The sequence below is a fragment of the Hydra vulgaris genome, chromosome 13, assembly GCF_038396675.1.
Source record: "Hydra vulgaris chromosome 13, alternate assembly HydraT2T_AEP".
NCBI classification, from domain to species: Eukaryota; Metazoa; Cnidaria; class Hydrozoa; order Anthoathecata; family Hydridae; genus Hydra; species Hydra vulgaris.
In genome coordinates this window covers 50,561,479-50,576,780 of record NC_088932.1, presented here as the reverse complement: position 1 = coordinate 50,576,780, position 15,302 = coordinate 50,561,479, and the positions used below count along the sequence as shown (strand labels likewise).

General features: G+C 28.7%; 3 protein-coding genes across 5 annotated transcripts in view; 2 read left to right on the top strand and 1 right to left on the bottom strand.

Annotated features, from left to right (window-relative positions):
• Positions 1–3,475, bottom strand: part of LOC100203104 (uncharacterized) — a 62,772-nt gene extending 59,297 nt beyond the window's left edge. The window contains exons 1-3 of one of the 2 annotated variants that reach the window (XM_065816600.1): positions 3,382–3,475; positions 1,229–1,543; positions 389–695 (exon numbers count right to left, since the gene is read on the bottom strand). In XM_065816600.1, coding sequence (XP_065672672.1) covers positions 389–695; positions 1,229–1,509 — 588 coding nt within the window. In that variant the 5' untranslated portion in view covers positions 1,510–1,543; positions 3,382–3,475. The remainder of the gene's footprint in view (positions 1–388; positions 696–1,228; positions 1,544–3,381) is intronic. The other variant, XM_065816601.1, reaches the window with a different exon arrangement.
• Positions 3,476–5,243: 1,768 nt separating this feature from the next.
• On the top strand, positions 5,244–11,458 carry LOC136090291 (sterile alpha motif domain-containing protein 3-like). Of its 2 annotated transcripts, XM_065816605.1 has the most exons (9): positions 5,245–5,673; positions 8,864–9,005; positions 9,085–9,321; positions 9,675–9,789; positions 9,963–10,136; positions 10,240–10,449; positions 10,530–10,704; positions 10,847–11,208; positions 11,344–11,458. In XM_065816605.1, the coding sequence occupies exons 3-9, from the start codon at positions 9,164–9,166 to the stop codon at positions 11,347–11,349; spliced, it is 1,200 nt and encodes a 399-aa protein (XP_065672677.1). In that variant the 5' UTR covers positions 5,245–5,673; positions 8,864–9,005; positions 9,085–9,163; the 3' UTR covers positions 11,350–11,458. The 2 variants fall into 2 exon arrangements, with proteins under 2 accessions (XP_065672676.1, XP_065672677.1); XM_065816604.1 differs by lacking the exon at positions 11,344–11,458 and having other exon boundaries at positions 5,244–5,673; positions 10,847–11,324.
• On the top strand, positions 5,586–8,362 carry LOC136089983 (uncharacterized). The gene is made up of 3 exons (XM_065816087.1): positions 5,586–5,669; positions 5,761–7,971; positions 8,033–8,362. Exons 1-3 carry the CDS (start codon positions 5,586–5,588, stop codon positions 8,360–8,362), a joined length of 2,625 nt encoding a protein of 874 aa, XP_065672159.1.
• Positions 11,459–15,302: the final 3,844 nt, after the last annotated feature.

The following is a 15,302-nucleotide window of genomic DNA, read 5'->3' as shown; positions in this document are numbered from 1 at the left end:
TTCGAGGGTCTTAAGGGAACCCTATATAATGCTTAAATTCCAGTATTATTTTATTATATAGAACACATTTAGGGCGAGAGCAGACATTTAAAAAAAAAGTTGTTTTTTGGGACAAAAAATTATAAATACATACATATATATGTATATATATATATATATATATATATATATATATATATATATATATTTATGTATATATATATATATATATATATATATGTATATATATATATATATATATATATATACATATATATATACATATATATATATATATATATATATATATATATATATATATATATAAATATATATATATATATATATATATATATATATGTATTAAATATTTTTTTAAAAGATCAAAATAATCACATTTTAAACATACTTCTCTTCCAACCAAACTCTTTCCTGATTTGTTTTTAATACTTAACAAAAAATAACCAGTCTGATCAAGACATAGTTGGTCCAATAAAAACCACTCACTGAAATCTTGCTTTTTATTTTGATTTACTATATTTTGATTTAACATAGCATTTTGATCCAAAGCTTTTTTTAATGCTTGCAAATTTCTATTATTAAATACATTACTATTTTGATTTGCAACATGCATTAAACTTTCAGGTAACTTCATATTGGATAATTTCCAAACTTTTATCTCTTCAGGACTTTTTCCAGTAATATTAGAAGTAGATCTAAAGTTAAATCAAATTAAAAAAACTCAGCTGTAATTTATTTATTTCATTACTTTCATTATTGTATATAAAGACCAGGAAAAGGTGGGTAAAATAAAGCAAGTATATTTATTGAACTTTGGTTAGTAATTATAAAGACTAGAGGAAAAGTGGAAAGACTAGGGGAAAGGTGAGAAAACCTTAGCACTAAAACACTGAAACCTAATAACTGATAATATCAGCAGGGGACCTGCATGCAACCATTCATACTTGTTACTACCCCCTTTTTCCTTTAATTGCAAACAATATTTTCAATTATTGCAATCTACATTTTCCCTTTTTCAACACATCACTCTTTGTTTTTACAATCGACCTTACCTTTTAATTACAAATAACTTTTTAATATTTTTGCAACCTATTCTTTAAAAAACAAAAAAACTTATGAAATAACAAATGTTAAAAATGTAATGTGCACCAAATCGTAAATTGATTTTATAACCAAACAATAAATATATATTTAAAAATAAAAATAATTTTAAAATAAGATAAATTACTTTGAAGCAAACTTAAGAGCATGTTTTGAAATATATTTAGTCTTATCTATCACAGCATATATGATATTATCAGCAAACTTTTCACTGAATTCAATCCTTGTTATTTCACCCTCAAGAGCTTTCAGAAACTCAAATAAATTTGGAAATTTATACTTTCGCCATGGAAGAACTTCATTAGTTATTTTATAATACTCATGTTCTAGTGATGATTGCTTAACACCTGGTGCAGATATCAATACGGAGCGTAATAATTGCTTTATTTGATCATCAATTATTGACATACTGTCATTTATATTTCCTTTATATTTATATCTCCTAAAAAAAAATTACAATAAAAAGCTACATAATGACATTTAAATTTTTCATTTAAAATTGCCAATTAGGGTAAGTGCCTAAATTCCAGCCACATACAATTTTGTTATTTCTATATGATTTTGTTTTAAAAAATATTAACAAAATGTATGACAATCATTTACTGTTAAAAAGATAAAAATTTTAACATTAAGGACATAATTAGAACTATTTTTATAAATAAAAATCGCTTAGACTAACAAAGAAAAAAAAAGTATATGAATTAGACCAAAATAAAGAACAAAATACCATTATCAACAAACTTCAGTCAGGTGTTTGCAATAAGAACCTAATTCTAGCCAGTATAAAAAACAAGTCCTTTACCAATACTTTTACGGGTTAGTATTTTAAATATTTAAAATTAAGTGGATTACTAAGAAGTGAATCTATAATTTGTTTTAACTCTACAAGTTAATACAAAATGACAATTAAACATTTAATAAAACTGTGTTAACAGTATTTGATATTTTAAATTTCCTGTAACATTCATAAATATCAATTTGTTTTAAAATACAATTTACTATTGATTCAAAAAATTTATATAGAATAAAAAATTTATATAGAATAAAAATATATAAAATTTATATAAAATAGAACATTCACATTTATAAAATAATAATGCAACAAACTCTAAAAAAGTTTTTTTATACCACTCAGAATAAAAATATTTTAACTAATATCCAAAGTCGACCAAAAACCATTAATAACAACATAATTAAGTTATACTTTATTTCTATATAAACCATCACTGCAATGTTCTGGAATTTCTTCAATTTTTATCGTTTTAGCAAATTATTCATGATCAACTGCTATAGTAGTAGTAGATCTTGGATTGATGATTAAATTAAAAGATGTTAGACGAATCTCAATTATCCAAGTTCGATATCTAGTAAAAAAAATGTCTGATTAAACTTCTCAACTGTTGTTGTATCATCAATTGCTTACACTTGATCAATGAAACTTGGAACCCAACTTCTAAGGTTTTTTTATTTGATCAATGAGGTTTAGAACCTAACTTCTAAGGTCTTTTATTTAATCAAAGAGGTCTGGATTAGTCACGAATTTATTTACAGAGTACACATAGGCAAGAAAACTTCAGAAAGAATATTTGAAGGATTATACAGAAATATTCTACATGATTTAAAATGAAATTCTATATTGGCCTTTGTCATTTACTTTTATCCCAGGCCTTGTTAAAAAACTCTACAAAACTGGACTTACTTTATAACAGCAAGGTAGTTAGACATAAAATCCTAGGCCACATTAATGTAAGAAAATTTGAATGGCTTAAATACTGTTTGAAGGTTGAAGCCAATTGCAAGCATGAGCAAGAAATTTGAAAATTTTGATTTGGTTTTTTATGGCCATATTTATCAATTCTACAATATTGTAAGTCATGGCTGCCTAAAGTTGAAATTTTTGTACAATATGGTCCAATGTTTATTAAAAATGTTCACTCAAACAATAGTATTTCAATCCCTTATTTAGTCCGGTCAGATTTAGAATCCAGTTGGTTTATTCAGGATCATCTAGAACTTTAAAATTTTGAAGCAAATTTTCTGTCTTCCCTTATGGAATCATATGAGGTAACTAGACTCCTTCTGCTGCATTCATGTAAATGATTATGGTAATTATTTTCCAATTTTGATTGGTTTTTATACAAGGTAAATAATTAATACCTTTGGGGGCAACAACTTTACGTGTCTTAAAGTCGAGCTGCAGCTCTGTCATTTCCATGTTCTTTATTACTTCGGGTTAGCAGTCTTTAATGACCTCTTTAAGTAAAGCAAATATTTTGTTACCTTCATGCCTTGATGACAGCAGGGCTTGTGATGAAGCGAGCGCGATCGCGCTCCGCTCGTAAAACGCGCCCGTAAACGGTATTTTCAAACGTTCTAGGCGCGATAAACAACCACGCTGGTAATTCTCTTATGTAATTTCTCCCACTTGCGGATTAATTTGAAAAAAGAACCGGTTGTCGATAATTTAGCAATTAAATTTAGCTAAACATTTGATCTAAAATAATTATATCGTTTCCGTCAATTTTAGTATTTAGTAGTTTAAGAATATGGAAATTAGCAATTTGGGTTAAAAAAAATTCCCGCATATTTATGCCATCATAGTTTTTCATTCAAAATGGCGTCCTCCCGAAACTGAAAGAAGTGGTAAATTCTGGATAAAGAAGTGGTAAATTCTGGATAAAGACTGAGCTGAGACTTTCATCATTTGAGCGACCGTGGTTGCAAAACGAAATAAAATTTCCGAAAGACTACTCAATGGGAAGTGAAATCAGAAATTGAAAAGAATGTTGGAAATCACCTGGTATTGGTTGGGCCGATGCTAGATGGCTATTTAAAATAAATAGGAATTGCAATGCTCTTCAAACTCACCAGAAGTCATTTAACAGGTCTTGTTTCATCAATTAAATTATACATTCCATGGCAAATAATGAGGTTTATGGCAGCTATTTTTCAGAGCTATGGAGGAAGCATAGAGTTACTAACACCAAGAAATAACACGAAAAACCTTCTTTTTTTAATAGAAAAACAAGATACAGCAGTTCAACTGTTTAATCCATCAAATCTTTTTTTGAACCAATAACACTCTTTTTACAAGCTTTCAGCTCATTTCTAAGCTGGTAAATAGTTAATGCTTGAGGAATAAGTTGAGTAATAACTTGATTGCATTCATTTTTTGCTGTGTGTTTATTCAACGAACATACATCTGTAAATCTTTTGCTACATATTTTGCATTTAACAGGCTTTATTATGAATGAAATATCTTCTGTCAAATATTTTTTCTGGACTCAATCTAAAATTGAAACAGACTCGATGCAAACTTGACATAAAAGCTCAAATTTTAGTGAACGTGAACAGTTATAGCATTCTTTGTCTGTAACAGGTTTACGAGGTCGAAAATGAGATTGATACATGGATGGTATTGGAAAATGATAAGGCAAGTAAAAATTTTGTACATAGCTAGACCGCATCAGTTGATACCATTTACCTCTTTCATCTTGTTTTGTAGATCTGTTGCTACAAGTTTTTAATTCTTCTTTATTGGATGAATGTTTGGATTCTTTTCTTGCATAGAAAGACTCCCATAACCAACTCCATAACCCTTGAAAATTTCTTCCGCATGAAATGGAACAACATAACCAATAGTCCAAACTGTACTGTTGCAGTTTAGAGGGATAAAAAGCGCAAATAATAAAAAATATCTTTAACAGGCAGCAGTAACACTTTCAACATAATTTTCATCAACAACATCTACAATGTTAATTATACTTCTAGCATCTCGAAGTCCAGTAAATATCTGCGCTAGAACTAGTCTTATAACTTTTTCCTGTTTTGATTCTTTATTATGTTTCAAAACGTCAACTAAGTGATAACCATATTGGGCAATCGATATCGCTTGTGCACCAGTAATCCTGACAGATGGATTCAATCTTTGAAATGAATAAATATTACAATATGATATTTTGATACAAAAATTATAATAAAAAAACCAATATGCAAAATTACTTACACTGCAAATCTAAAGGGTTCTTGAAGGTTCTGCGGCTGTTCTTCAAAGAACCTAAAGGTTCTTAGGGTCGACTTAAAGAACCCGTCGGTTCTTCACGTACCTAAATGGTTCTTTGTAGAACCGGCTACTTTTTTAATGGAATTTTGAAGAACCTTTAAGGTTCTTCGCATTTTTTATATAGTTTTTCTACTCAGCGTGTTAGTTGATTATAACGTGGAATCTTATAAACTTGACTAAACATGAAGTCTGAAAAAAATTGATATACTGCCAATGGTTATTAGCTACCATACGATTTTATTTTATCAATTAGTAAAATTAATTTAGGATACTATATGAATTTTGAATTCTACACAATAATCCCAATATTATATTTCAAAACGCAATTTAGAATAATAGTAATCATTTGCATCATATTGTCGTATAAGTTAGATCAAATTTAAAACTACAATTATTTTTGAATTTTCAGTTAAAGTTTGGAATGCGAGAGTACTTAAATTGGTCAACTGAAGAAGTTTGTTTGCATTTAGAGCAGAAAGGTCTTGGTGATTTAAGACAAAAAATTGTTGGTTAGATAATTATTTTGAGTTTTTAAATGTTTGACTGTTTTGTAACAATTATACTGATGTTAAATTTAAATTAATTTTTTTATTTAGCAAATAATATTTTTGGAAATGGCTGCGTGTAATAATAATTTGTGTTTTACTTGTTGTATATGTGGTGTGCAGAAGTATTCTGTGCAAAAATATTTAAAACATTTGTATATCATGCATGAACATACCCCTGGTTTTTTCCCAGTGTGTAATATAGATGGTTGTCCTGCCAAATATAAATCTGTAAAATGTTTACGTCACCATATGCGCAAAAAGCATAGTTTCATTTTTAGCACACCTCAAGTATTAACAAATGAGTCTGATAATTTTATGAGTGAAACAATGGAAAACCAAATTTTAGCAGACAGTGTTGGTGATAACACCACAACAGAGTTTTTTAATGAGTCTATCACTGAAAACTGTAGTCTAGAAACCAGTAGTTTGGATTCTCATTTAGGTGCCATATCTTTATCCTCACTAGACAATCTACTCAGTTGTTTGCAGAAACATTATGCTACATTTGTAATTTCAATAGCAGAAAAATATTTAATTCCGTCTGTTGTTCAAATTGATTTAGCAAACGAAGTTCAATCTTTGTTGACTTATTTTAGTAATATTTTTTGTGATCTAATAAAGCAGCAACTTGGGGAAAACTTTGTATATAATAGTGGTTTGAATCAACTTTTAAATAGTGGTTTACTTTTAGATAAAGTTTTATCTGTGGTCAATTCTAGCAAAAAGGTTGTTTCATTTTGTAAGTCAAACTTAGGTCTTATTTTGCCAGTGGAAATTAAATTACATTCCATGAATGAAAATCAATGTGAATATAGTTTAAAAACACCAAGCTGTGAAACTTTTCAGTATGTACCAGTTTTACCATTACTAAAAAAGTTAGTTGAAAATGAGCTTATCTGGAATTCAATAAAAAGAAAACTTGAAAAAGATGAGTCTATTAATAATGAATTATTATATTCATATTCAGATGGTTTAAATTGTAAACAACATGTCATTTTTAAAGACAAGAATGCATTAAGAATCCATTTATATTGTGATGAATTTGAAGTGTGTAATCCAATTGGAGCTCATCGTTCAGTACATAAACTCTGTGCATTTTATTTCTTCTTGGGAAACATTGAAGAACAATATATTTCACAACTTCAGAATATAAATTTATGTATTCTTGTAAAAGAAAAGTTTATTAATAAATATAAAACATATAAGCAAGTTTTAAGACCTTTAATTCAGGATTTGCTGACGTTGCAGAATGAGGGTATTTTAGTTTCAGTTGATAATATGATAGTTCGATTGTTTGGTGGGGTTGCAACTATATCTGCTGATAATCTTTCCTCCCATGCACTAGCTGGTTTTCAACGTGTTTTTAATTCTGGTCGTTTTTGTCGTCAGTGCATGACTTCTTATGTTGACAAAAATAAAATTTTGGTTGAATGTGATACAACAATTCGTACCAAAGAAATGCATTATTATCATTTATCTGCTATTTCTGGTTCAGGTCACATTTCTTCTAGTGTGTATGGTGTTGAAAAACGATGTCCTTTATTGGATTTACCATACTTTATTGTTTTACAGTCTTTTCCACCAGACATCAAGCATGATATGTTAGAAGGAACAGTTCCACAATTAGTAAGTTTAATGTTGTTAAAATTCAATGCACAAAATATAATTACAGTAGAACAGGTAAATGCAGAGCTTGACATTTTTGAAATTGGAAGAAATGACAGGAAAAACAAACCAGTACCATTTGTTATCCGTTCTGGTGCATCTATTAACTTTGTTGGTTCTGCATCACAGAAGTTTTGTTTGTTTTGGTTATTACTATTTATGATTGGCAATCGCATACCAATATCTAATGTGTATTGGTTACTTTATTTACAGCTGCGAGATATTGCAGATTATGTATTTGCTCCAAAAATTTCAAAAACTGTTTTGACATATCTTCAATTTTTAATAGAACAGTTTCTGCAAAGTTTTATTGAACTTTTTCCCAATAATTTAACACCCAAGTTTCATTTCATGCTCCATTATGCTCGTCTAATTAATGAAAATGGACCACTAAGATATTTATGGTGCATGTGTTTTGAAGCTAAACATTTGTATTTCAAAAAGTTAGCTTCTTCCATTAGAAGTTTTAAAAATATAGGTTATTCTCTTGCAAAGCGGCATCAGCTGAGACAGTGTTGGGAGATGGCATCTTCTGATTTTTTCAATGAAAAGTATGAAACATCAAATCTATGTTCAATTACGTTTGATAGTTTAGCAACAAATCTTCAGGAAAAATTATTATTTTTTTTTTTTTTATGATATTATTGATAAAAAGGAAACAGTTTGGAAGTGTAATGCCATTACTATAAACAGAATTCAATTTCATGTGCATGATACAGTTATTTTAGCTTTACTACATGCAGAAGAAATTCCTTTATTTTTCAAAATTTATCACATTATTCAATTTCGTCAACACTGGGTATTTTGTGGTAAGTTGCTGATTTGTGACAAATATAATGACCACTTTCATGCGTTCAGAGTTATAGAGGATAGAACTTTATCAATATGCTTGCCAACAGAAGTTTGTGATTATCAACTTCTAGACACATATACAATACAAGATGGCCATTTCTATATTACTCTCAGACACATGTGTTTTAAATAAATTTTTGAAGAAAGATTTTTTGTTTTTAATATAGTCTGTTGTACTTGCACAAAAAAAAGCACATAACATTTATTTCAAATTTGTTGACAAACAAGCATCAAACAATAATATTTGTGATGTAGTGAATAATAATTACTATTAATAGCTAAAAATCATAAAAAAATAACTAACAAATAGATAAAAATATATTACTTAAAAAAATTAGATAAATAATGGTAATAAAAATAATGTTAGCAAAATAACAAACATAGGGCAAACAAAATTCATAAAATCCTAATTATTTTTAATTTACAATGTGACCTTGCAAATTTAATATTTAAGTTATTCCTACTATACTTTTATCAAGTTTCAATAGGAATAGTGAATTGTAACGTTAAATTTGTTACAATTAAATAAAAATCATCTCAACAATTAAATCAATATGTGAAATAGGGCCCTTTTCTATTGTGATATATTTTTCCATAACTGTCTAGTAAAAATATTTTAGAAGAAATAATTTAGAAGAAGAAATAGATGGAAAAACATTGGTGTGTTTAACAGAGACAATGGTTTCAACTTTATGTAGGACAATGCGAAAGCAAGTTATGCTATTAGAAATCATAAGGAATCTTTAAGCACCACCTGGACATCAAGTTGATTTAACGTGAGTTTTAATGCAGTTTACACTTTTTAATACAATTAACAATACCTTTGTGCTAACAGAAAAATTTTGTGTTTACTAGTGTGTCAGAGATTGGCAGTAGTGCATCAGAAACAAATTACACTGTTGCTGGAAATATCTTAGTAGGATGCGTTAGAACTATGACACCATGGCCAGTTCGATATCAACTACCTCTTTTGCCACCAGCAGTTATTGCAGCTTTTGAAGCCAAAGACCGTTGCTTTCTGCAGTTTAAGAGGAACAGCTTTAGAAACCAATTGATTCAATGTTTATACGATGACATCAGCAAGTTTACATTGTAAGTGTATTTTTTATTGAAATGTAATATGAAAATCTCTGTGTTTGTGTGTGCGTTAATGTTGTTTTCATCATTAATTTTTGTGTCAATGCTATTTTTATCATCATGACTAACGATTGTAACAATTACCTCATTCATATTGACTATAAAAAATGTCAACATGTAAAAAAGTTATTATTGTAAAAAGTTGTTAAAAGCAACAATAAAACAATATCCTGAGGTTTTGTAAATATAAAAGTTTGTTTTAACATAAAACAACCTGACAATATTGTTTTATTTTTGTTTTCTACAACTTTTAACAATAACAATTTCTTACATTTATTTTGTTGTCACTGTTTAATTTTTATTTCAAGGTATCCATCCAGTACCCAATATTCAGATGTGCTTGCTGCCCTATGTAGCAAGTATCCTTATTTGAATGAGTTCCCTTCAAGGAGTGGTAGTTCATCACAACAATTTGTACTGTGTGTAAGTTGATTAATGGCTAATATAAATAAAATGAAGTATATAATAAAAATATGTAAAATATTTTTAAATGTAAATGTAATGTATATGTATGTATATGTACATAATATACGTATATAATATATGTATATATAAATCTTAATGCTTATGTGAAATAAATTTACTTATAATGGCAGCCTACGCTATTGGAAAGTCTAAAAAATAAGTTCAAGAAGGAAAGAGCCCCTTTAATTAATGTTGAGACTGTTGCTATCCATAAAAGCAAATTTGGGAATCCAGGAAGAGGACCCAAGCGCACAGAAGATTGTCTTGAGAATGACCAAGCTTGTTGTAGGACACATAGAGACTTGGTAAAAATTAAGCTTCACTGTTTTGAGATATTATGTTTTGAGATATTATTGAAATATTAAAAAAAAAAAGATGAAATGATTATTGAAAAATAAATTTCTTTAGCCACATTCTCTGCCTATTGGTGAGGATGATGCAACTGTAGCAAAACATCATCAGGATATGATAATTGAATACCGTAAACTTCGTCCAGATATGAATATGTTGCTTGATCGTCAGCAACGTAGTTGGTTTATGCGAGCAAAGGATTTCGATGGACGTCTTCGCACAGTTGATCTAAAAGCTAAATACCCATGGCTCTGCTCTGCTCAATTGGTAGGCTTTTAACTATTCTGTGGATTTTATTTTTTGTGTGTTCCAACTTAAAAATAATCTTTATAATAGTGATGTTAAAGCTTCTTAGCGAAATGAAACTGAGATTTGGTAAAGATCTCGATAAAGAACTTCATCAACGGATGAAGGGCGTGGAAGATAAAATCTTAAGCTTGGTTAAATTAAAGTGTAAAGACAATTTTGTTTCTGAAATTTTTGCTGAAATTGAGTGTGAAATTAATGAAAGCACTAAAAGAGGTAATAAATTTTGTGTAATACAAGAGATTTCTGTTTTCCAATTAACTATTGGTAAAAGTTTTTATGTTTTTTTCTGTTGAATATTGTTTTATAATTTAATTCTGTTTTATGTTTCTATTGTAATTTTTTTTTACTATTTTAGATGCTACATTCAATGGAGCAATTCTTTTATTTCCACGGCTATTCAAAGAATCTGTTGAAACCTTGGTTATATTTGACGACACTCCAAAACAGAATACACCAACTATTGCAATCCCTCGAGCTCAAAGGTTGGCATCAAAATTTTGTAGAATTATATTAGATGGCCAAGAAATAGTTGAACATCATAATGATGTTGATATCTCATTAGCGATGTCTTGTATATTTGCCTCTTATTTTATTTACGATATACAGTACCCTGTTCAGTTGAAAAACACATTATTATTTTTTGAACACATCATATTTGGTGTATCAAATAAAGAAATCCCTGTAACAATTCACAGGATGGCGGATACTCTGTGCAAGGTTATTGATTTACTTTAAACTTATTTTATATCGAAATCTTAACTTCAACTGCCTAACATAATTTTATAAATTGTAAAATTTATAAAACAAGAGAGAGAGATTTACTAGACCTTTTATCGTCTATTGTTTGTTTAGGTTTAGCTTCTACGAATGGAGGTAACAGAAACGTTTCAAATAAAGCAACTTTTAACTTTATTTTATCCAATAGTTTTGTAATTTTTTATTGCTTATAATATATGCTTTTTGTTAATCTAGTCGTTGTTTAATTCATCATTTCGCATAACAAGTAAATGGTAAAACGTTAAATCATTTTTATCACGTGATGTAAACTTTTTAGAAGAACATGGATTAATTTGTTTGAAAAACTAATAAGTATTAATAAAATTGTTAGTCTAAAAATTATCCGAAAATTCAATAATAATTATTAATTATAGTTTTTTTTCAAAAAATTGTTCAAAGATTTGTCTAGTGAACATTTTTTCAGTCAGATGTCTTATATCTGAAATAGTTCTTCAAAAACAGTTCTTTGAAGAACCGTTGCAAATAGTTTTTCTTGTAAAAAAAGGTTCTCTTTAGGGTTCTTCAAAGAACCTATCCGGATGATTTATCGGAACTATTAAGAACTCTTAGGTTCTTTGAAAAACGGTTTAGGGTTCTTTAAAGAACCTTATCGTAAGGTTCTTCCGAAGAACCCGTACAAAGGGTTCTTTGAAGAACCTCTACGGGTGCTCCCTCAGCACCAACGTCAAGAACCCTCTAAGGTTCTTCAAAGAACCATTCGGCTTTAGAGTGTATAATAATTTTAAATTTGTTTACTATAAATATAACTTATCGATTATCTTCCACAAGGTAATGTTCTTCATAAATTTTACCAATAAAACTTAAGCCAATGCCAAAAATAGAATCAGAAGAATGCTTAGCTGGTGCTTTTAGGAGTTTACAAAACTCAACAAATCTGTTTCGTCTTGTTGCTTCAAAATATAATACATTTAGGCAATGTGTCCAATTGTTTATTTCTAAATGAAGGGGGTCTGGTTTTATTCTGTCTAAAAATATACCAATTCTTGATTCACCTAATTAACGCAATCCATTCTCAGCCATAAAATCCAGAGACTTTAGATGTTTGGCATTTTCTGACAACTCATTTGAAAAATCATTTTGAAACTGTTGTAACATGGTAAGATTATTTTTTCGACAAATGTTATCAGAAATCTTCCATTTCTTGTCAGAATTTGAATACCCAATTGATCCGTCTATAAAAGTAAGTTCACTTTTGTGAACATTGCAAAAAGGGGGTGGGTAGGTAGCACTTGTTGGAAGCACATTTGCTGCCCAACACAACCAGGATGTATCGCCAGCAGGAACAAAGGAAAATGTTACTTTTTCATTGTTTATATAAAACAGATTATCTTCAATTAACTCCATTTCCTCACTATGCTGTCTCCATAAGTTTGCACATACATCATCTTTTTCACCAGCTGTTAACGTATGAAAGGGAAAGTGGAATTCACGACTACGAATACGACTTCCATAGTTCCATAATGACATTGTAGCTATAGTCATTGTTTCTTCTTTTGACTCAGGTGCGCTATCATCAGAAAACTCAACAACAAAATGATTTATGTTCCTATTAAACCACCGAAGTTTATCTTTCATTGTTTTTACTTTCAAATTTAGATAAGCAATCATAGTGACTAATGCTGTCACTGTGCGTGAAACACCTCCTTTTATAAAATGAATATCTCCAATATCGAGATTGTTAACAAAAGTTTCAATAGCTCTATCAGAAATACTTGATGTTTTCAATAAAATGTTATGTTCTCCGTAAGATATTATATTACTTTCATTATTGTGTTCAGTGAAAGAATTATTTTGTATTTTACACAGCATGGTATACTTTCTCCTTGACATATTTTAAATATTTTGTTGGAACTGCTTTTCGTAAACAAGTGTCACTTTTTATATGAACATCTGATATTTTATCAACAAAATTTTCAAAAAACTTCCCTCTTTTATAAGAAAGTATTAAGTTTTCCATTTCAGATATTGTAGCAATACTTCTTAAATAATCCCATGCACCATTAATTGATCCATTTCTTCCACCATGAACATATTCAAGAACATTTTTTGTTTCTTCACGACGTCTATAACGAGTTGAATTTGATGAGTCATTAATCATATCAAAGCTTGTACAATTACTTTCACGTCGCTTCCGTACATGACCTTTTTAATCTTCATTGTCTTTTAATTCCTTTCCTAGGTTAGTTTTTAAAATAAATATATTGTTCAAAGTATATATATATATATATATATATATATATATATATATATATATATATATATATATATATATATATATATATATATATATATATATATATATATATATATATATATATATATATATATATATATATATATATATATATATATATATATATATATATATATATATATTATAGGCCTGTACCAGATTCCGGCTCCGGCCGAAATCCGGCCATTTTTACAAATCCAGCCTAAATCCGGCTCCGGCAAAAAGTTTTGAAATACGGCCACATTTTAGCCGGATTTCTGAATTTTGGTCAGTTATTTATTACATCTTTTTTGCTTTTATTTATACAAATCAATTTTCTTTGTAATTCTATATTCTATGTACTCCATGTTTGTAAAGGTGTCTGTATTTACATTTCTTTACAATTCCTTTTCCCCTTTGAAGTTATCATTGCGACAAATAAAATTGGTAACTTCAGAGCAAAAAAAATTCGAAATTCGAAAAAATTAGTCGTTGAAATATTTCTGAAAGATTTAAATTTATAAAAATACATTTAAATAGATTTAAAAATAAATAATAATATTAATTATTATTAATATTAATTAAAATTAATTAAAATTAATATTAATAATAAAAATTTAATAATAAAATAGATAAAAATAGATTTAAATTTATAAAAATACTTAATTCAAAATTAAATTATTTAAAGTATTTAATTAATAAAACTACCTTATTAACATAATATAATATTTTCTTTGATAATTTAAATAAAATTTATTTATTATAAACAATCTTTAGAAGTAATTTGTTACTTTATTTTCGCTTATTAATCAAATCATTCACGCTTATTCAAAATATCAAATTTTTAAAGTTGTTTATTTCAAACATAATTAAAAATATAATATAAATAATTTTCTAACGTTTAGCTATATTTATATTGAGATATTACCTTCAACTACTTTGCAAAAATTATATAGTCATTCATAAGATTTGTTTTAACTTTGACTTGCTAAACTTTTTTAATTAGATGGCAGGCAAAGGAAAAAATGATAAAAGCAGTTCAGTTTGGGAATTCTTCAAATTAAAGGATAGCGACAGCTCAAAATGCTAGTGCTTGCTGTGTCCCAGCATCTTGTCATGTGGTAAAGCTGGTGAACCTAAAAAGTTTTCAACTTCGTCTATGATAACACATCTTCGTTCAAAACATCCTAAAGAATACAACGAAATGCAAATAAAAATTGCTGACTCACAGAAGAAAGCTGAAACTGTAGCACTGTCAAATGCTAAGCCTGGTGCAACTGCCGCAACCAGTAAAGCCATGGTTCAGTACACAATTCCAGAACAAATTGCACGCATGAAAATATGGGATATCAACAACAGCTCATCAATTAGAATTCATCGTGCCATTGCTAAGATGATTGGATATTTGATGAATATATCCAATAACTGATATGGAACCTGAATCGGTTCTATATCAGTTATTGGATATATAACTGATATGGAACCGATTCAGGTTGTTCAGAAGACAGGCTTCGTTGAACTGATGAGAGTTAGAGAGGCGGTACACTGTTCCATCACGGAAATATTTTTCAGAGCGATTAATTCCTGAAATAAACGATGAAGTGTGTGCTCAACTATTGGTAATACTAGATCCAGCAACTTCTCCATTTCTGTCATTTACCACTGATACATGGACATCAGGCAATACTGTGAAATCATTTATGGGTTTAACTGCCCACTTGCTAACAGAGCACTTTGAAAACATGAGCTTTGTGTTGGATTGAAAGCCATTCATTGGACATCATACTGCCCCTGCACTGAT

What these genes read in the sequence shown, in the direction of transcription:
- LOC136089983 (XM_065816087.1), top strand. Translation starts at nt 5,586, where the DNA reads ATGCGAGAGTACTTAAATTGGTCAACTGAAGAAGTTTGTTTGCATTTA. An exon ending in GTGATTTAAGACAAAAAATT is followed by an intron (nt 5,670 to 5,760) that starts GTTGGTTAGATA and finishes TTTTTTATTTAG; the next exon opens with CAAATAATATTTTTGGAAAT. An exon ending in CAATTACGTTTGATAGTTTA is followed by an intron (nt 7,972 to 8,032) that starts GCAACAAATCTT and finishes ATTGATAAAAAG; the next exon opens with GAAACAGTTTGGAAGTGTAA.
- LOC136090291 (XM_065816604.1), top strand. Translation starts at nt 9,164, where the DNA reads ATGACACCATGGCCAGTTCGATATCAACTACCTCTTTTGCCACCAGCA. An exon ending in CACAACAATTTGTACTGTGT is followed by an intron (nt 9,790 to 9,962) that starts GTAAGTTGATTA and finishes TTATAATGGCAG; the next exon opens with CCTACGCTATTGGAAAGTCT. An exon ending in GTAGGACACATAGAGACTTG is followed by an intron (nt 10,137 to 10,239) that starts GTAAAAATTAAG and finishes AAATTTCTTTAG; the next exon opens with CCACATTCTCTGCCTATTGG.